This window comes from Chenopodium album, chromosome 18 (assembly GCF_948465745.1).
Source record: "Chenopodium album chromosome 18, dcCheAlbu1.1, whole genome shotgun sequence".
Lineage (NCBI taxonomy): Eukaryota > Viridiplantae > Streptophyta > Magnoliopsida > Caryophyllales > Amaranthaceae > Chenopodium > Chenopodium album.
The window spans coordinates 43346868-43368223 of NC_137851.1; the positions used below are offsets into that span (position 1 = coordinate 43346868).

Sequence of the window (21356 nt, forward strand, 5' to 3'; positions counted from 1 at the left end):
TTGTTTCTCTGTTTTTTTCTGGTCTTTTTTTTTGTGCCATTCACTGTTCAGCTGCTACAACTATTTGGGTTGTTGATGCTCCATCTTCTTTCTCGTTCTCCCTGTATTTCAAAGATTATGTTTTCCTTGTTATTGTGGGTCATTTTTTAGTAATTGTGATTCATTGTGTTGAGATGTGTGACTTACATCTCATCTCGATTCCTCTTTTTTGGAGTTGTTTGGGTTTCAGTAATTCCCGTGTTGTCATCCTCAAGTTGTTCTGGTTGGTGTGTATTGGCTTCCTGCAAATTGCAGTTATTTTATTAGTGTGTAGGTATTAGATTTAGGCAGTGTCATTTGCAAATATGTTTCAACAGACCTGGTTTTGTTGTTGTTGCTCTTGATAAGCCTTTTCTAATTTGTAGTTGATGTCGTATGTCTTTTGGCAAATGAGTTCAGTTTCGTTACTTGTTGTGCTTAGCTTGACCTTGAAAACGAATTGTTTACCAACGTAATGCTCCAATCGCTGCAGCACCTTTTCTTTGTCGTTTTCCTACATTTTGTATATGGTCATTTTAGTTAAAAGGCATAATATAGTAGTTGTCGTTAGTAATCTGTAAGAGTTGTACCTTTTTCTCGAGTTCCATTAATTTGTGGACTGGACTTCCTACAATTTTTTCAGCCTCCTTGTCGAACAAAGCCATTGGAATACATGCACTTCCGTCGTCTATGTCAATAGTTAATAGGTACCTGCGAGTTTGTTGGTTGTTAAAATGCAAGTATATTTTTTCTTTTTTTTTTGTCCTTATTAATTAGTGTGTAGTTGGTGTTTTGTTGTACCTTGTTTTTGGGTATTTGACTATATCATCACAGTTTGAGCAGTAAAAAGTCTCATCTATCTTTTTCTTACATGCAGCACAGGAGTTGTAATGCCATTTCTTGTCAGCGTGAATGCTTGTTATTATTGCATTGCAAGTAAACATCTCCTGCAATGATATTAATGATAAACATACATGTGAAGTCAACATTGAATTTATGCTGCAAAACTATCATGCCTTGAGTTGTGATGTGTGATTTTTTTTTTTTAACATGAATGCAAGAAATTAAGTTGGATTATGTTATGCTTCATAACATAGCCATAAGAAAATTAGTGGCTTTTTGGAAATGTTTGATGGTGAAGAATAGATGTATGGGAAAATCAGTAATTGGTGCTTACCTTGGCTTGTGGATCCATCTATAGAATCTCTTCAATCTTTTTTCTGTTTTTAAACATGGCATCCTCAACTGGTTCATGTGGTTTCGCCTCTAATTGTTTTATGGGTATTTTTGGCTCTACCATGTTAGGCCTGTAGTTTGATATTCTGCGTTTAGATTCTGGTTTTTTGAATTGCTATATTAATATCACTGTAAAAGTTGCTTACCCTTGCGTGAAACTTTCCACTTCAGGAATTGGCAAGTTAATGTGTATCTTTGTAGCATGGGTTGAGCTCAACTGGTAGTTTCCTGCATGGTGCATGTTAGGAATGATGTTATTATGGTAGAGTGGTATGAATGTTTTATTTGAAGTGTAGATCTTAGACTTGTGTTTTTGCTTTTTGTTGTGTTCTTACCTTGGTACATGGTGACTTCTGTAGAGGTGATGAGGAGTACTTTGCAGGAATCTTGATCTTCTGTTATCTCAGTGGTTATTAAGTCAGCTTTGGCTCCCCATAAAGTTACCACGACCTTGGCATTGCTGCATGGTTTATGCGTGTAGTTTATTAGACTGACATATATTTGGCATTTTTTCTTTGTAAGTATTGTTTTTTCTTACCATTGGTCTTCAATGTGTATCCTTCTTAATGGAGTTTTGTGTTGGCCAACATTGACCCATGTCTTCTCTTCAACTCCAGTTAGCAGACTAACAACATCTGTAATTTTGTTTTTGATTTTAAAAACACATATTAAAATTATTAGATGCAAGGATTAATAGTAGGAAATTATATATTGTAGATGTTGTATGGCATTTCTTTGAATATATGTTTAATCCACTGAATTTAAGGTTGCCTACCTATGGCGTAGTCCGTCTTTTTATTTCGTTCTTGCAAACGATCAAGAGGGTGTATTTAAAAGCTGTGCATCTGAATTTCAGCTGCACTTTCTTCTTCTTGTACCACAACAGTGAAAGGTGTAAATTTTATAAGCTGGTCCTTTTTAATTGGGCAGTGAAGCTTGTTGTTCTTAGCTACTTCAAAATTATTGAAGGTGTGTATTTTTCCTTCTATAATTTCCTCCTTGTAAGATTTCAGCAAGTCCTTCCTTATAGTGGCCTGTATAAGTCCTCCCTGCAGTTTTGTAGATATTAGGGTGTTTTTTTTTTTTTTTGTATAGGTAATGTAGCTGACATTTTTAACTAAATATTTTTTTACCTCTTTGTCCAAGAGAAGCATATCAAAAGAAGTGGGATGGTCATTGAATTTGTATACTACATCCCATGTCCTTATCACTCGAGCTATCAAAGGGCCAGCCTTTAATGTGTTCTTCAGTTCAGCAATGTTTTGCGCTTTCGCCATTTTCGCAGAGTACCTGAACATAAGTTTTTTAGAATCAATGGTAAGAAACATGTAGTGTATTATAAAATTTTGAATAATAATAAACAGGAAATAAACTAAATTAAATTAAATTACTCCAACTTAGAAATTACCCCAACTTTATCAATAATAGATTAAACTAAATTTTAATAAAATTACGCAAGGTACAGTTTAAACACCTCACTCAATTAACTAATCATGAACATTTATTTAAACAACTTAAGAGTAGTACCAATAATATGCGCCCAACACCAATCATGCAGAACCATCATTATTTTTGCTCAATTAAAATCAATTGACTTACCAATATTATCAAAGTTGTCTTGCTTTTAGCATGTTAAGAAACATGTACTATATTATTAAATTTTGAATAATAATAAACAGGAAATAAAGTTTATGGAATGTATAGGATTTTATTAACGGTTGATAAGTCAAGGCTTACTGTTAAACCTATGTCTAACAGATACATTTTTTCTAAAGCTAAAGATCATTAAAAATTTCTTTGTACACGACATTTTTTGTTTTTCCAATGTTGCTCTCATCACATTGTGTGTTAGGGATGCAGATTTTGAGTCCCTTTCTTGCGGTGACTCTTGAGACAGCCACGTAAAGTTGCCCATGGCTGAAGACTGGTTCTGGTAAGTATATTCCAACGTGATCGAAAGTTTGCCCTTGGCTTTTGTTGATTGTCATTGCAAAGCAAACCTTGACTGGGAACTGCCGACGCTTTAGGATGAATGGCCATTTTGTATCTAATTGAGACATTTCCACACGTGGTATGCATACCAGATCTCCTGCATTTGTTCCAGTTACAATCCGTGCTTTAATCACTCGATCTTGTAATCTGGTTACAATAAGCCGTGTACCATTACATAAGCCATCTCTTTGGCTGATGTTCCTCAATAATAGTATTGGGCACCCTATCTTAAGATGTATTTCATGGTTTGGTACGCCCGGGAACTGCAAGGTGTTTAGGAATTCTGTAGGGTACAATGACTCCACATTTCTCCCACCTCTAGTAGCTGGGCATATTATGTCTGCACTCTTGTAGATCCTCTCTTCTCCTTGAATAATTTGTAAAATATGTCCATTTATCTTGTCGACTGTTTCATTTTTTGTAGCTAGTATGGCCCGTTGTTGGAGATATCTCGGGTCCATGTGCTTATCAAGGATTTCAGGGTAAACTTCCTCCACCAATGTTACTATTGGATCTGCTCCTCCATTTATTAATAAGTCACTTGGAATATCTATCCACATTGGTTCGTCCTCACCTTCTTTTGCTGTTGCTGTTATTTGGCCATTTCCAATGTCTAATACCCATTTGCTGAAAGCTGCCAGGTCATGTATGTTGTCTGACTGACGTAGCCGCATATTTGTCTTCAGTGTGTGTATAATACATTGTGGCTAAATGGTGTTTGATTTGCTGACAGATGCATCTACAATGTCTACTCGTCCCCCTTTTGGAACAACAGGTAGTATCTGTCGGAAATCGCCTCCTAATACAACAGTTTTTCCACCAAAAACTTTATCCTTTGCTGTCTGGTCAAAGAGTTGCATTATATCTCTCAAGGTGCGATCTGCTGCTTCAAATGCATATCTATGGACCATTGGTGCCTCTTCCCATATTATGAGCTTAGTTTTGTGGATTAATTCAGCAAGGTCATACCCTTGTTCAATGCCACAACAAGTATTCTCATTTAAATTCATAGGGATCTTGAATCTAGAATGTGCGGTTCTCCCTGAAGGTAGAAGTAGTGCTGCTATTCCTGACGATGCCACTGCGAGGACTATGTGTTCTTCTGACCGAAGCTTCGATATTAAAGCTTTCCATAAATAAGTCTTTCCAGTTCCTCCACTACCATAAACAAAGAAGAGTTTCCCTATGTTATGGTTAACCGCTTCAAGGATGTTATCATAAACATTTCTCTGTTCAGCATTCAATCCATCCTCTAAGTCACATGCATTGCGAGCCAACGATTGGGTGTCGTAGTTTTGCTCTTCTAATAACATCCGGTTTCCAAAGTCTTGTAGTAAAGTTGCATCTGGTAGCGGTATTCCGTGGTAATCAATAAGGCTTCTATTCTCTCTATTTAAGAGTTGTTCAATCTCATATAGAGCGTAGTTTTGAAGTTGCTCTTCAGTAAGACTCAGGTTTGCAATACCAAGTCTTTGTCGTTGTCTGTGAGTTATATCATCCGATAAGGCCTCCCAATGCTTTTCCCACAAGTCTTTTGGGTCTGACACCTCACAAAACAGTAGTATTGTAACAAAGAGGTTCCGTAATTGTGTGCCAGTAGCCCATAAAACTGCTTCATGTAAACACTCATGCCATTCATTATCTCCAGTTAGAAGTCCAAGTGCATGGCATGCTGCCTTGTATGTTGGATGTATAATTCCACCAACTGTCCTGATGTCTTCGAAGCATGTCGCACCTTTGACAATATTAAGCAACAACCTTAAATAATACTTCTCACCGGATGCTGGGTGGGCAAAGTAAATCCTTCCAATGCTCATCCCTATCTTCCTTTTTTGCCATTTTTTCTCATCACTCAACCACCTCCACTCTGTAGGGAAGTCTACATATGTCAGGTCACGTGCTTCTGCGTACAACTTATTAGCAGTCATCCACTCTGTCAATGTTGTTTTCTTCTCCCCCACTCTTTCCAGGACATCATCTAGGTGCTCATGGTCTTGAAAAAGCACCTGTTGTTGATTTTCTAGGTGGAACGTAAGTCTTTGTACTGGGGGATCCTTGTATTGGATGATGAATGCAAATATTCGCCAGCAAGCTTCAGAGGCAGACACGTATCTACATTTTAGATAATTCTCTATCTCATCTACTACTTTATCCCCTGGTGTTTGAGTATGAGACCCTTCATTTTCCCCTCTAGTCTCCTCAATTCTTGCAATAGCCATGTCTAGTCCTTTGTTCATGTACTTGAATAGGTATTTTAGTGACCTATCTTTATTGCAGTATTCAACATTTATGTGGGCTTGATATTTGACCACCAGGTCGATGTTGTAAGGTATGACAAATCTGTTATCCAATATCTGTCCATTTTTCGTTGCTGTTCTGCCATTATCTCGTCTTCTGTAAATAGGGTAGCCCTCATCATTTAGCATTGTTGCTCCTTCAAAATCCTTTGGATAGTGTTTTGAGCACTTTCCATCTTGCATGCATGGAGAATTTTGATTCATTGTCCCACAGGGTCCATGCATCATCAATTGGACGATAATTTCGTATCCAATCAAGTCATGATCTTTGTCCGGTAGTTCTGCTAAAATAATCCTATCTATGTCTTCTGGACTTTGTGGCTTATCATCCAGATGCAAGAATAATAGGATGTGCGCATGTGGTAGTCCCCTTTTCTGAAATTCAATGGTATATACCACTGCATTGGTAAAACAAATTGTTAGCTTTCTTACTTTTCGGTTTACTATCTTTGTTTTCAGAATTAAGCTTAAGGTACTACCTACTATTGTCCGTCCAAAATGTTCTCTTGTAGTCAGATCACGTATTAATTCATCTAGCTTGAGTTTAAATACGCGAACCACAACATCTGGTCGGTCTTCTGAACCTTGACCTGGTAAGTCTGCTAAGAATTCGGTAATTTCTGGCCACTTTGGATTGCAAGTAAACGTTATGAATAGATCCGGTGGCCCAGCTCATCGGCAAATAGCCATTACATCATGGTAGTTCTCCACCATGTATCTAGGTCCAGCAGTGAAGGAGGACGGTAGGAAAACTCGTTTTCCTATTGAAGCGGGAGATGTGTCCCCTCGCGAAACAGCATCGGTCAATCCGCACAACATTTCTTTTCTTATTGTTTACTGGTTATGACGAACATAATCTAACCTCACTTCTTGCATGCATGTGAATGCATCCACAATGAATTGTTGGCGCAAACGCCCACAAAGAATGAGTATGCGAGCCTCATTTAATCTTTCCATCAAGCGGAAAGCATAATATTCGCGCATTGTGACTGTTTTTTTTTCTTACGCATTGTTGACTCTGCATCTCGGTGTGGGATGTCAATTCTAAAGCCATCTTCTCCATATGGAAATAAAAGTGGATATTGTAAAGCCATGAAGCTGGGGTGGTTTTCGGATATCCTTCGAAGTCCTCGACGCTTTTCTTCAACTATGACATCCCGTTGTCCTCCTTCACTTTCTCCATTTCCCACAATCAAAGCTGCAAGTTCATTACTGGACGGTAGATTGTATTGTCTACCCTCCTTTGAACGTGTTCCAATCAGGCGAACTGAAACAGGGTGCATTTCAACATTTGATAATCGTTCCCTGGCCATTTTGAACACTTTTGCTAGTTGATTGTTCTCGTATAACATTTTGGAAATTCCATCAACTATTTCCAGGTCAAGGTCGGTTGCTGCTAATGAGTTAATTCTATTATGAACTTCATTACCAGTGTCGTGCACATAGAGTTGGGTGAATCTAGGTTGCTTCCCATCAGGTGGTAACAAAGATCCAATCTTGTGGTAATTTTGACCATGGATTCTGAATACATAAGGTCTTCTTCCTCTATTTATAGTGTTGTCCACTTTTCCTCCCATTGACGTGAATGCAAATATAGAATTGTAAGTTCTAATGCATTCCTTGAACTTTGTTGAGCGTGACCCAGTATTTGGATTGAGGAGCGACTTTAAGTAGTCTGGTGGTTCTGTCAGCAGTGGGAGTATGACCTTTCCTTTTTGACAGCATATGCTGTATTTTGGATAGTCAAATTTTTTTTGTCTTTTAACTCTTTCCTCTATCCAAACCTTCGCACCGCAATCTCGACACATGTTTTTTGGCCCACCAAAGTTCCAGGGTTTTGTGAATTTTCCTTTTAAGAAGTCATATAGAAGTGAATTAGTTAGGTTGATAGTGTTTTATTGTAGGTTTTTATATAAATGAGCTATATATAAACTTACTTTGATGAAGTGTAAGTGGTGTTGAAGGTGCCCTTTGGTCGGTTGTTAAGTTATTGCTGACCACTGTCATAGAAAACAGTGTTGAATATACATATGTAACAATTATTGGTTTTTAATTTGGTAAAATTAGAGGATATAAAATCATATTACCTCTTGTTAAGTTGGGTTGGGGAGGTATGGAGTTAGATTCTCCATTTTCAATGGTAGGCCTCATTGGCGATACTGAATTCATTATGCGCCTAGATGTGGGTGTGGGTTGTATGTCTTCAATTCTTGTACGCCGTCTTGTAGCACTACCAGATAATTGTGTATTGGTTGGTGCACTTGTTTCTCCTTTAATTGTTTTTTTATCAGGTAAGAAACAGGCATAAGTCCTTAAAAATCCATTTATCTTTTTAAATAAATTGGTGTTACCAACCTCTGGTTGTTTGCGGTTGGTGTGCTCGTTGCACTGCATTCATCAATGAGGTAAATGTATATTGTGGCCAAAGAACTGGCATACATTGTGGTTGGGCAAATCTAGCATTTCTACTGGATGGGTTGTTGTTTCCAGCCTTGTTTCTCCTTTGTATAAGGATGAATCTTCGCATTAGCCTTCTATACCTTGCTTGATCTTGTTTTTCCATCTGTTTTTCCTTATAGCAAAAAGACTTTGTTGAAACGTTAAATTTGTCTGTGAAAAATTACTTTGCAAGGTATATTTTAAAATGTTATGATACAATAATTAATAAAATATATTCAAAGAAGTAATTCAAAACAGGTTCATTTTACTCAATAAATTTTTTATTGCAAGATATATTTATGAATTTTATTATACAATAATTATTAAAATATTGATAGAAGTAATTCAAAATATGTTTATATAACTCCCTAGTTTAAAACATCGCCTAAATTTTTGGCTTTATGTAGCTCTTCTTTTAGGGCTTTATTCTCCCAACACACATCCATATAATTGTGCTTCAAAGTCTCGAAATTCATTTCCTCTTTAACTCGGTTGATGTCTGCTATGCGTCGTTTTTTCCTTTCTCTCCGAATGCCTTCTAAGTTGAAATCAGCTATATCAAAGTTATAACATTCCTTTAATTTGTATATGGCTGATTGTGCTGCATGCTCTGTTGCAGTTTGCAGATCTTTTGAACTATTGCTTCGGATTCTTGTTGTTGTGCCACCAGTTGTTGTTAGCTTTAAAATCACAACATATTGTTGTCTTCGTTTCTTATAGTGTTGTTTATATAGCGGCGGTGGCAAACCATACCAACTTATGATATTTGATAGCATAGAACTAAAGCTTATACTGAATAATGTACTAGAATTATTCATTTAGCAGGTACTGTCTGATTGCATAGTAGTTAGATTTTATTGGAATATTTAAAAATAATGCTTTCATGTATTATAATGGTTCCTATATTAAGCATAAAACACATTTTTTTCAAAATAAGGTATTCATGTACTCTCAAAGATAAAATTTCATATATTGATGTCAATCATGTCATACTTAAATTTCAGTAACTACATCATAAAACACAAAGGGTGTTCCGAGTGAAACACCATTAAAAAAAAACATACATCATAAAACACAGAACTGATATATGTAATTTTCTATGAATAATTTAGATTTCTATTAAAACAAATGTAGTATGTGTTTTATATGAATAATCATTATTGTCCGGCGGTAACTATTGTCCTTTTTTTAAAAAAACTGCACATATGTATTGACTGATAGATGTAGCCACAAATAGGATAACAGAGAAAACACATACTTCTAATAATGATTTATATAGATAAGATACATGAGAAGAATTGGGTGTATAAGCAACTACATACCTTTAAGATGAGCGATACCAAGTCCAAGTTCCTCTTTTGCTCAATATTTGACCAGAGTCCCTACAATGCAGAAAGGGAAACAAATTCATTATTTTTGGGAGATCACAGAGTACCTACACAGATTCATTATTTTAGGGAGACAACAATCCCTACACAGATTCATTTGTTTTGGAGTTTAAGGAAATTTCACATAAACATATGATGTTGAACCAAATTACAATGGGTCAAAGGATACACATTCTATTCTTTCTGACCATGTTATTAAAGAACTTAAACCTTACTGACTAAACTACTGTCGAACTTTCACGATAAATATTCAGAAGTAAATCAAAGTAGAAGTTGCAATTGACCAAGACATTCATGGAACATTTGCCATATTATACATTAATTCAGAAAAGTCAGTATGACTACATTAAGCTAATTTTAATTAACTATACATCAAAATAAGAATTTTCAGAAAGAATAAAACCTCAAGACACATAGATCAATACTCAACATTGTAATTTCTTAACCTCCCTACTAACATACAACCCCAATCCTCAAGGACAACTACATCAAAGATTAAATATAGGAGGCCTATTCACATCACAGGAAGAAGTTCAGCTTTGGAATAGAATAAAAACAAAAATTTGATTCATATATGAAATAATCTATTCTTGTATCTTAGTACTCCATTACTTAATTACTTAACAAATACATTGCTAAAAAAAAACCAAAACTGCTATTCACAAATAAATTGACTTACCAATAAGCTTTCCTGACTTCCACAATGACTATAAGAACCCTGAGGCTCAATTCTGCAACAATACCCAAAAAAAAAAACAAAAAAAAAACAAAACAAAACAAAAAAATCAGAATCTATAGATAAACCAATTAGATATTGAAGATAAAAAAAAAAACTGATTAAATTGAGGAATCAAAATTTATTCGGGAAAACATAAAAGCACACTAATAAGCTAATAACCTTTCTTTTGAGGGAAATAAGCAAGCTTTGTGGAAATTGCAAGAAAACGGAACATATATATATATATTCGAAACTTCAATTCAAAAATCATTGTATAATTTACATTTCAGTTACAAACTTTACATCTTATTTACTTGGATATTAATTAATTTATGAATTAATTGCACCAAATGAAAAAGGAATATGAAAGAATGAATCTATACTTAATTTGTTGGAAATAATTGCATACTCAATTACAATATTATTCAGAGAGAATTAAGGGGTCTTTATAATTGCATACCTCAACGGTAAATTTATGGCGGTGTGCCGTCATGGTTGCGCCGTGGCGGTAATTTAATTGGTGATTTGTAACCACCAATCATAAATCAAGCCCTCTTCCAAATCTTAGTGTAATTTCATTTTCCATCATCAAATATTGTATGAATGTATGATATTGATTGCTAGTTGGTTCGTCCGCCACCATGAGCGTTTCATCATCACTTTGACGAAACTGAGAACATGCATTCTTAGCATTGTTATGATCCACAATTTGTTTTCTTTTATTTTTTTGGTATTAACAAAATGAATATATAATTTGACAGGTGTAATAAAATCTAAAGTGTAGGGATATGGTGCGGTAGGGTGTATGGAAGGAGTTAGTGGTGGGGTTGAGTTTGAGCCGTTGATTTATGGGATTGGATGATGGACGGTGGAGATGAGAGAATGTGTAATGGAGTGTGTCACGGAGAGATGGGCTGGCAAGTCGGTGGCGGTGGATCACATGGCCCACATTGCTTTAAATTGTTGATTTTCTTGTCCTTTCATTTAGAGATATAAGTGTATTCATCTAGATAAATGTCATGAAATGAGTATTAGCTAAGGTGGTTAGTAGTCTTGGCTTTTGTCCTAGAGATACACTGTTCGAAACCCAACCTCTTCTTTTTTTTAATTAAAGTGGAATAATAATTCGTGAAGTGGTGATGACACATTGTTATGTGATGATGTGGCCCTATGCTAAAGTGAGTATAGATGACGTGGCGTAAAGATAGGGGAGATGACGTGGCACATAGACATTTGTAGGAACGCTTTTTAATATATAATAAAGTATAGATTATCTCTATCTCTCACATATCGCATGAGCCCTATTTATTTATTTTTTCTCTCTATCACTCTCTACTTTAAATTTTTTTTAGGATTACGCAATTTCAAATATGTACATCTATTAAAAAACGGAGGAAGTATATAACACATTAGACTAATTACATCGCAAATTCGTGTTGTACAACTATATAAGTTTAACATTTTATAAAAAAAAATTTAAAAAACCACGCTCAAAATGCGTTCCTAATAGGGATGGTAAAGGATCTGTATCTGACCCGGATCCGTGGATCCATATCCGTTTTCAACGGATATGGATCTATGAAATTTGGACCCAACGGATCCAGGTCGGATACGGATCTTGTACTAAAAAATGGATCTGGATACGAGTCTAACCGAAATACCCGTATCCGGCTCTGTTTACCCTTTTTTTTTACAATTTTATTTTTAAGCCAGCCCATATTTACAAATGAGACTTTGAGTTTGACTCTAATAAACCCCCAAATAACAACCCTAAAACAGTTAAATAACACACTCTCCTCTTTCTCTCTATACTGCCGACCAAAATTTCAGTGGCTCCAATTCACAATGTGTGATTTCTAGTATATTTAAAGTGGATCTCTTTAAATTATTTGTTTGCTCACAACTCATCAGTTTGCAAATTTCTACATGTTTTTTTTTAATTTTTTTAATTTTTATTATTTTCATATGAACCTTAATCTTAATGTTTGTTATATGATGGGTGGGTATAATAGTTTGTTTGTTATTGATGCATGGGTATATATAGTATATTAATCTTAGTGTTTGTTACTTGAAAACAAATTTTTTTTGTTAAAAATAGGTAAAATGTGCAAGATCCATTTTGGACCCGGATCCGTAGGATCCAGTGGATATAGATATGAATCTCTCAAATTTGGACTCGACGGATCTAGATTGGATCAGATCTGGATCCAGGGTACAAAAACAGATTTGGATATGGATCTAGTCGGATTTGGTCCATATCCGACATGTTGTCATCCCTACTTCTTAATAACATTTATGTGCCATATGTAGTCTTCTTGTAATAGCATCCATAACATCAAAACGCATAGATGGAGGTTTGAACTCCTATCTATCTTATAAAAGAACTAGCTTTTGGACCCGTTCTACGCACGGGTTGTGCTTAAGTTATTAGTTTTATTTAAAACTTTACAAATTAGTTGAGTCATCGTATTTTGACAAGTTTTAAGATTTTATGAATTAATAGTTATAATTGTAAAAAAATGGACAACTTAATTAGGCATGTAATTTCCTTCTCAAGATATACAATCGCAAATTAGAACCAATTCAGATTTTCGAACTTTAAACACTAACAATTAAACCCTAGATTGCGAAATTGATAAAAAGATTACAAATAGAAACAAACCTTCTTCTTCATTTTCTTCTGCTTCATTTTGTTACTAAAAAGGGAGGAGGAAACTCAGCCTCAGAAACGGAGAACGTAGAACATTAGAAGAACGTAGATTTTTTTTTTTTTTTTTTTTTTTTGTGCTGTGTTTTGTAACTTTCGTTTGTCTTAAGAGTTAAGAGAGAGGGATGGGGGAGAAAGGATTTAAGGAAGAAAATAATTAGGGCTTGCCTGGACTTAAGGGAATAGTTAGGGGGTTAATGATTATGAGGGTTGCGGTTCCTTCCGGTCTGTTTCCGAGTTGGGTTAGGGGAACATGTGAGCGATTGCCACGGATCAAAACGCGCTCACAAGGGTTTCGAAGAATTTGGAGATTTTTGAGCTTAAAATTGTAAAATCAAATCTCTATTTTTAAAAACTACATACCAAACACTTATTATAATTTTACATTTTTACATCATACTAGGGGGCCGAGCCAATTAGTTACGTAGCTTAGAATTTTTTTACTTGGTTATGAATCATATAGTGGTTATATGATTAGGTTGTAAAATTTGAAGTTATTGCAAATTTTGTTGCATGGAAAAGAAGTGATGGAAAATTATAAATGATCGTAGTTTTAATACGTTTTGCTAGTATATAAATTTTGTATAATTGAGAATTAAATATGATATAGTTTGTGTAAATAATTATAATGGGTTTATAGTTAAGATTGTTAATTGCATTTGTTCTATCTTATGGCCTTAAGTGATTTTATGATGATTTGTTTGGGCTTTATACATAAGGTATATGTGAATAGGTTTTTAAGGATATAAGCTCTTTATATAAGTTAGCCCAATGAGTTATGTTGTTAATGGACTCATTGGGCAATAATTTGGCTTAAAAATGATTATATATTTTTATGTAATTGGTCAAAGTTATGTATAGTATAGGTTTTGATATGTAAATAATCAAAGTTGTAAATGAGTGTAGGTGTAAATGGTCAAAGTTGTATACGGTATAGGTTACTCAACCCTTAAAATGTTTCACCTTGTTCCCTTATGAACAGTAGCAACATGTGCCAATTGCATGTGTGAGCTTGTTGACGTGGCAAGGGTGTGGTAAACTTCCTCGGAGCTCCTCAGGTCATGCACCTCGATTGTATCACTTAGCATGCGTTTTTGCAAACAATAGTATCTTGACCTTGGCTTTTTTTCTTCTGCATTTTACTTTCCTAAAAAAATTTATCTCCTCTCTCTTCTTCAATTCCCTTTTCACTTTCTCTACAACCATCAATAATGAGCCTGATTGAGTCATCTTTTTATTTTGGGTTTTTCTATATAGTAACCCTGTAGTATCGGGTTTTCTAAGGTGTGCCCACCCTTTTGAGAAGTTCCACACTGTAACCCCATGGTATAGTTAGTAACTCTACGGTAACCCGCGTCAGCGACATTTAAGACGGACGTTAGAGGAGCATGTACTCCGTCACCTAATCTACACTTTTAACTGTATCTAGAGGAGCATGGTTTATTGAAGGGCGACATTAGCATTAGTCGGAGGAGAGCAAGGTGATGACGGTGTAACTCTGCATCTAGCCACTTGAAGAACCGTATTCATTGCAATTGAAAAAAGCTTTCTTTGGGGTGCGACATGTTCTTGATATCGTAAGCTTCACAAGTTTGGAAGGTGAGAAATTGCATCATGGGCCTAAAAATTCCAACGCACAAGTCGAATTTGAGGAGAACGAGCAACAAAAACTGTACATGATAGTTGGTGAATGAAGAACACTATAATGGAGTTGTAATATATTAATATTACAAAAGGATGGGGGATTTAAGCAAGGGAAAGTAGGACTTAAATACGAGGAAGGAGGGAAGGAAAAATTCCCACCAAAACTAACAACCAAGTGAAATGCATGCTGGAAGAGCATAAAAACATAACGCCATTAAAGATAAACTAACAGCAAGGCTACCGTAGAGTTACTAACTGTACCATAGGGTTACAGTGTGGAACTTCTCAAAAGGGTGGGCACAGCTTAGAAAACCCGATACTACAGGGTTACTACGTAGAAAAACCCTTTTATTTTTGTTTTTGTTTATTTGATGGATACCACCTGTCTTCTTCTACATTTGCTCTCTCTCCTCCTCTCTTTCATGATTTAGGCAAAATTGCTTTTGACCTTTCGCTTTATTTTTTTACTCTTTTCTTCTCTGAAATGTATCTATGTTTTACCCACAAGATGATTGCAAGAAGCCAAGAACTACCAGCAACTCCGTTTCATCCTACCATGCATTGCCAACAATGGATATACGGTAAATTTATTTAAAAATAAAAAATAAAAATCAATTTATGGTTTTACATGGCGATGGGGCAGCTTGTGAGCCTTTTTCTCCTCCGATGAAGCAGATTCTGGCTTTCTCTCCTCATTGAAGCATCGTATGAGGTAAATACATATATATATTTTTTTTAATTTTATTCATCGAAATTAATTTCACAACCCAATTTCTGTTTCAATTTATTTTGGTTTTAGTTTAAATTTTAGTTTATTGTTGTTATATAATTTCTCAATGGAAATCTGGTTCAATTCAAGTGTTTCTTGTTCATTTTATTATTCATTATTTAAATTGAAAGGTTTGTATATAATTTGCTATTGACATTTTGGGATTATGTGTGTTAATTGGGGAATTTTTCATGAAATTCTAGGGTTGATGCCAGTATGGGTTCTATTACCAAATACAATACAGTCTTGTTTAATTTCTTTTTTTTTTCGAATTCAATTTATAATTTGTGTTGCTCAATTTTTCTTTTTCGAATTCAATTTCTAATTTGTGTTGCTCAATTTTGTTGTTCCTCTATTAAAAAAAAAAAAAAAAAAAAACATATAATCAATGTTCAATATCTTTTGATGCTGATGTTGATGATTATTGAACATTGATTTATTTTGATAGAACTACTCTACTAAATGTCGCCATAGTCGCCGGCAGAGGCCAGCGAAAGAGCGGTAGGGTCGGTCTTCAGTTTTCGGTGGGTCGCATTGTGAGATTCTTGAAAAAGGGCCAAGATGCTCAGAGGGTTGGTTCTGGTTCTCCTGTCTACTTTTCTGCTGTTCTTGAGTATCCACTGCTAAGGTACCATTTCCTCACTCCTCTTTTAATTTTTCGTTATATTTTCTGAATTTTTATTGAGGATATATGTAGCTTTCTGGTGATTTTTCTGGATTTACGTTTGAGTATCTAAAGCTTTGAATATTTTGATTTGAATTTGAAGTAAAATTTCTGGTTCTGAGTATGATTTTTGATTTTTAGGTCTTTTTTTGTTGCTAATTTTATGGCTTCAACGATTTGGGTGTTCTGAAATGATCGGTCAAAGATTTTTATTTTTTTGTTACCTGTCAATTGCTAATTTTTATTGGGGGTTCGATTGATTGAGTGTTAGATGTTATGTTTGTCAATAGGTGCTAAATTTGTTAATTTATTTTGATAGAATTAGTCTACTAAATTACTAATTGTCTAAAATAGAGGATTATGTTATTTATGTATTGTGCTTTTAGATGATTTCAAAACAAATACCAATAGTAACTGATTTTTTTTTGTTTTTTTATAACCTTAATTATCAAAGCATAAGCCCTAATTAGTTTTTGTTTGGGAAAATTCTTAGGAAAGCTGAGTTCTTGAGTCCTACAGGAAGTGTCAAGGACAGGATTGCTGTTAAATTCATAGAAGAAGTAATTTAAACTGAGTTTTCATGCTGTTATGCTTAATTGATTACAGTTCGTGTGGATTTGAGTCCTGCATTTTGGTATTTTGAAAGTTCAAATATTGGAAAAATCCATGAATCTCATACATTATGTGTGTGTACTCCTATATGCTATTATTGGGTTCTTAAGTATAATTTCCCCCTTATATCCTGCTTGGAGCAGAGCATTATTAAACATTGAAGTAATGATGTCATTGCTGTTATCATTGGGACAAATACTGGTATTTTGAAGTAATGTTGTGTGATTACATTTTGTTAAAATGAACATAACCAATAAGAATTTGTAGTATCATAAGGTTAGCTCATACATTAACGAGGTTCATTACATTTGTATATTAAACTGATTTGTAGTATTGTAAATTTTTGATATAATAAGTGACATAACATGGATTAATAGAATTTAATCAAATCGTAAGCGGGCCATTATTTTAGAGTGGAGGAAATAGATTACCATTGACTTCATGTAGGAATACACTATACTCCTTGTTTTCATTAGGATCTTTCTCTATATCCTTATAGTTTTGGGTTGTTTTAAGTGAAGCTTCCTTCTATTTCTCATGGCATAATTTGGCCACCATAAGTTGTAGTTGATGTTGATTAGTATCCTCCTTAGAAATGCAGGTTTCATTACTTATACGAGTTATACCCCTATTTCAAGTACAATAATGTTCCCTAAGAAATCAACAGGCTGAGGTGTACGGTGAACTATCACGCTCTGAAATTTCTTCCTGATATCAAGCAGATGGATTATTCTCTGGCATCAAGAATGAGAAACCGCACGGCTAATTCAAACCCATAAATGTATGAATCGTAAGTCATGTGAGTCGTCAATGAAACATTTCATTCACAATTTCCTCTACTCTAATATTGATGTTTCTTCTGAGAAGGGCTCTTCATCTGGGCAAGTTTATGGGGGGCAAATTGGATGGCACCACTCAGAACATGTTTCCTAATATGGTGAGATTTTCTTCCTCTTTTTTGCACCAGCCTTCATTTAAAAAAGGTTTTCATTTTTGTGCACAAATTGATAGCAATGACAAAGTGGAGCTATCAAATAAGTTCCATTGGTATATTAATGTTTTGTTCCTCCCTCAAAATACCACTATACTTGAGTAACTGCGTCCCTGTTGTCTTCTTTCTTTCTTTTTTGGGCATGGTGGTCGTGGGATGGTGAATAGGGGAGGCTTAACTTTATTATTCACCTTGTTATGTCAACCCTTCGTATTATCGTATGTGCCTTTGTCAGATTTTAATACTCCTTCCAAAGTCAACAACCTTAGAAGTTTGCATTTGAACTCTTTTTGTCATTAAGTGAAGCATTTGATCTTGGATTGCATAAAGATTGGTTTTTGAGAGCGAAAGATTTTATCTTGGTTGTTGTGTGACATTGGATTGATTTGTGATTAAATTATGTAATTCATGAAGAAATTAAGTAGATGTCTTGGTTTAGAGATGAAATGAACGATTTTGATTTTTTAATTAGTGTGACATTGTGTTTATTGCTTGGCTTCCGTTTATTAATTTGCTTAGAATGTCTAAAATCTATCTTAATTATGTAGTTGTTTAGAATGCTTCTTGTAAGATGGTTTTAAAAGGAGAAAAAGAAATTATCTTCATTAGTTTGCTGTCAGTTCTGAAATTTTGTTCTTCTGAAATTAGTTACAATAGGAAATATAACTTTTAAGTGTGAAAATTATTACTAGGATCACAAAAGTTGATAGAAATGTTGGCTTGCTGCTTGGATTTAATACTTGGGATTTTTCATTTTGGGGAATAAAGTGTTTGGGAAGTCCGGCAGGTGGGACTAAGTTGTGTTCTATACTTCTATTCATTGTCGAATTTCAAAATCCGGCCAGGCCTTCGGTTTGAGGTAGCAATTTAACATAAGGATGATAACTCAAAATCTTTATAATTTGCCAATCATATCTCCCTCCCCCCTATTAACATAAAAGGATATATTATGCATCAGTATGAACATGTTGTGAATCTTGTGCTTATAGATCTGTTCTTCTCTTATAGCAACATGTGAGATGTATAGACTTATTGCATAAAATCCCTAAATCAATTTATCTGGTTTGACAAATGTCATACTCACAAATATATACTCTTGATGCCCTTCCTGTGCTAAATGAAAACCAGTAAATGAATTGAATGTGACAAAATTTTGAGGATCATAAAGCTCCAATAATGTTTTTGATTTCTTAGCTTTATGGTTGGAAGTTTATTTGGAATTTTCTATTCCTGATAATTTTATCTCTCTTTTTCGCTAGGCACAAGTAATATAAGCAGGTCGATTATATTCCCTCTTGCTTCCAGGAGAATGGAGATGCTTAATGATTTAACGGCTGCAAGCTAAGTGATGTGATTTCTTTCCTTTATTCCATGATAGACGAGACTGTCCAGATTATTAATGTTGAATGCTTGCAGCATATCAAGCATGGTAATACTTATTATTTATACGAACTATTTTCATCCTATTCTCCTTTTTAATGCTGGTAAACATTATATTCATGCTCATATTTGGTGAACACTGGAAGCAGTCAGCTTTTGGATCATTGTGTTGTGAAGCTGCTATTGATTGATGGAGTCCATGCTGGCTGTGCACTGGATGGTGTTGAACCACAATGAATGGAAGCATGGGTATGCTCATTTTAAAACAGAAAATACACGCATCATATTCTATTTTATTCTTTTCTATCTTTTATGGTTTTGTGTATCCACACATGATTTAATAAGGATTGCTTGTACATTGCAATTGTGCTCGCATATGATGCTATCTTTTACCCTATTCTGTAAAGACTTTAATCTCTGAATGTGGTTAAACCTCTTTAGCATATTCTTGGGATGTATTTTCTTGTGTATATGTTGATTGGGAGGCCTGCTCTGCGCTTCTTTGGATGATGATGTTGTCAGGCTCAAGCAGAGTGTTATATCTGTTACAACATCATGAGGACTGTCCAAATTTTAGGTGAGGATTGGCATTAGAAAGCTTTGCACAGTCCTGGAGGAAGATTTGTTTAGGCTTGTCCTGCACCACCAAGTTCCGCCTTAAACTTTCAATCTTAGAGATAATATTATTCATTTCACTAGGACATCATCCCAAAATTATTTGCTCTTAATTTTGTTATCTTCTGTGTGGTTACTTATTGTTGCCATTCTGCAAGTCAAAATAAATTCACTTCCCATTTCGTACAAAAGTCTACAGATGGGTGATAAATTAAATTAGTTTTACACAATAGCACATCAACCTTCTCAGAAAGTTCTTGATCTCTTAAATCTCCCTGTCAGTGTTAATTCAATAAAGTAGTTTAACAGTATCAAGTGAAATGGGTGTTGCATTGTAAAGTTGTTTTGAAGTTATGTATGTGGCTCTGGTGGTGTTTGTCTAAACACTGAAATAAACAGCAAGTATGCTTATCGTTGGTGGTTGGTTGATTAGAAGACCCATTTCTTTATCCCTTACATCTATTTGTCATTGTTTTGCAGACCCTGAAGCTGCTCAACCTCTGTGAACAAGGCAGAATGTAATCTACTTTCTGCAAACTATTATCTGTAGATTATGCCAGCATGTTGTAGATTTTTCACGTTGTATATGTAATATGGTGTGCCAAATTTTCTGCAAAGCGCAAGCTTGGAAGATGTGTTCTGGCTTGCGTTTATTTTATCAAAAAGTAGGGAAGGTGTTTGAGTAAAATAAATGTATTTTAAGAGTTCGTGATCATATTTTATGTTATTGCATAGGAGTGATTATAGCTTGTATGATCTGATGGCAGAATTTCAATGAAGATAAAAATGAGACGAGGACATCCATGTATCTGTACTACCATGTTTTATTAAGGTTCTACCAAATCTAACTATACTATCGCATTTTTTTTAGGTTCAACCATACCCGCATCCAACCATGGAGGCAACCAAACTGCTCCACGCTCAACGCGGGCGTGAAGCTACCCTAGTATATTTATAAGTTCCTATATAGACCCTATATAGCAATATATTATCCAATTGAAAATTGCATGTACAAAGGATATATGTAAAAGGATATAATGCAGTATATCTATAAGAGCTTGCCTTTTATTTTTGTTCTTTTTCGAATTTTGTGGTTTTCTCAAATATTTTGAGAGTTTAAAAATGGCTAAGAACGGTGATATTGATGATATGGAAGTGCAACTTGCAACTTTGTATGCTGAGCTAAATAAAATTATAGCAACTCAAGAAGCTAAAGTAGATGAAATGGCAAAGCTTGGAGTAGCACATGATGCAAAGCTAGAAGAAGTGAAGGTTTTAAAAGACAAAATAAGAGAACTTCAAGACAAGCAAATTGCTGAATTTTATGCAGGAATTGATGAAATTTTGAGAAGAAATTATAAGGATTATGTTGTGTCTGAGAATGTTGTTGTCGTTGAAGGTGTTGATGAAGGCAGAGATGATGCTGGTCAGGACAATGTAGATTATGATGGTGAGTTGAGTTCTGGTTTTGATGAAGAAGATGAGGATATGGGCTATGATAGCTACTGATTTTTATTTATGGTAATCTTGATTATTATTTGTTATGAAATGTATCTTAGTCAGACTAAAGTTGCTATTGGATTTTGTAGTTGATAAGCTAACATTGGCGTGATATTTAACAGGTTATAGTACTTTATTGTAGTTGATAAGCTAATTAATGTTGAGATGTTTGAATGTATAATGGTAAGATAATTGGCTTGATATTTACAAGTTGTAGTAGTTATTGCTTTTATGAAAAGATTAGAATGGAATGGAATTGAAAAAATGACTGAAATTAGTAAAATGCCCTAACTTAGTTATTTTTGTGCTGACAACAAGTGTTTAGAATTTTTTATTGGTTTTGGAAAATTAATTGTATTGTTTATTTACAATTTGATATCATAAAT

At 34.7% G+C, this 21356-nt stretch overlaps 3 protein-coding genes and 1 long non-coding RNA gene across 7 annotated transcripts; 1 reads left to right on the forward strand and 3 right to left on the reverse strand.

The window, feature by feature from the left end:
• Positions 1 to 1396: 1396 nt before the first annotated feature.
• Positions 1397 to 2531, reverse strand: LOC145592177 (replication protein A 70 kDa DNA-binding subunit D-like). Its single transcript, XM_081648638.1, has 5 exons — positions 2388 to 2531; positions 2117 to 2303; positions 1793 to 1889; positions 1590 to 1714; positions 1397 to 1482 (listed from the first exon to the last, which is right to left on the reverse strand). Exons 1-5 carry the CDS (start codon positions 2529 to 2531, stop codon positions 1397 to 1399), a joined length of 639 nt encoding a protein of 212 aa, XP_081504764.1.
• Positions 2532 to 3029: 498 nt separating this feature from the next.
• On the reverse strand, positions 3030 to 3920 carry LOC145592178 (uncharacterized). Its single transcript, XM_081648639.1, has one exon. It carries the CDS (start codon positions 3918 to 3920, stop codon positions 3030 to 3032), a length of 891 nt encoding a protein of 296 aa, XP_081504765.1.
• Positions 3921 to 3953: 33 nt separating this feature from the next.
• Positions 3954 to 13883, reverse strand: LOC145592180 (uncharacterized). Its single transcript, XM_081648640.1, has 8 exons — positions 13759 to 13883; positions 10050 to 10101; positions 9305 to 9364; positions 8423 to 8662; positions 7631 to 7931; positions 7481 to 7543; positions 6550 to 7392; positions 3954 to 6163 (listed from the first exon to the last, which is right to left on the reverse strand). The coding sequence occupies exons 1-8, from the start codon at positions 13881 to 13883 to the stop codon at positions 3954 to 3956; spliced, it is 3894 nt and encodes a 1297-aa protein (XP_081504766.1).
• A 979-nt stretch (positions 13884 to 14862) lies between these two features.
• LOC145590906 (uncharacterized) lies at positions 14863 to 20641 on the forward strand. 4 transcript variants are annotated; one of them, XR_014102206.1, is made up of 8 exons: positions 14863 to 15151; positions 15657 to 15836; positions 17086 to 17265; positions 17352 to 17421; positions 18735 to 18904; positions 19005 to 19104; positions 19951 to 19988; positions 20342 to 20641. It is a non-coding gene; the product is annotated as an uncharacterized LOC145590906 (long non-coding RNA). The 4 variants fall into 4 exon arrangements; XR_014102204.1 differs by lacking the exon at positions 20342 to 20641 and having other exon boundaries at positions 17078 to 17265; positions 19951 to 20321; XR_014102205.1 differs by lacking the exon at positions 20342 to 20641 and having other exon boundaries at positions 17086 to 17274; positions 19951 to 20321.
• Positions 20642 to 21356: the final 715 nt, after the last annotated feature.

Bases quoted from the DNA above. Each gene is read 5' to 3' on its own strand.
- LOC145592177 (XM_081648638.1), bottom strand. From the start codon at position 2,531: ATGGCGAAAGCGCAAAACATTGCTGAACTGAAGAACACATTAAAGGCT. The intron at 2,304-2,387 runs GTAAAAAAATAT...ACAAAACTGCAG, and splicing joins TGCTTCTCTTGGACAAAGAG to GGAGGACTTATACAGGCCAC. The intron at 1,890-2,116 runs GTGCAGCTGAAA...ACAAAATTACAG, and splicing joins TGTGGTACAAGAAGAAGAAA to ATGTTGTTAGTCTGCTAACT.
- LOC145592178 (XM_081648639.1), bottom strand. From the start codon at position 3,920: ATGCGGCTACGTCAGTCAGACAACATACATGACCTGGCAGCTTTCAGC.
- LOC145592180 (XM_081648640.1), bottom strand. From the start codon at position 13,883: ATGCTAAGTGATACAATCGAGGTGCATGACCTGAGGAGCTCCGAGGAA. The intron at 7,544-7,630 runs GTAATATGATTT...TTTCTATGACAG, and splicing joins CCAACCCAACTTAACAAGAG to TGGTCAGCAATAACTTAACA. The intron at 6,164-6,549 runs GTAAGAAAAAAA...CAAAGTGGCCAG, and splicing joins AGATGCAGAGTCAACAATGC to AAATTACCGAATTCTTAGCA.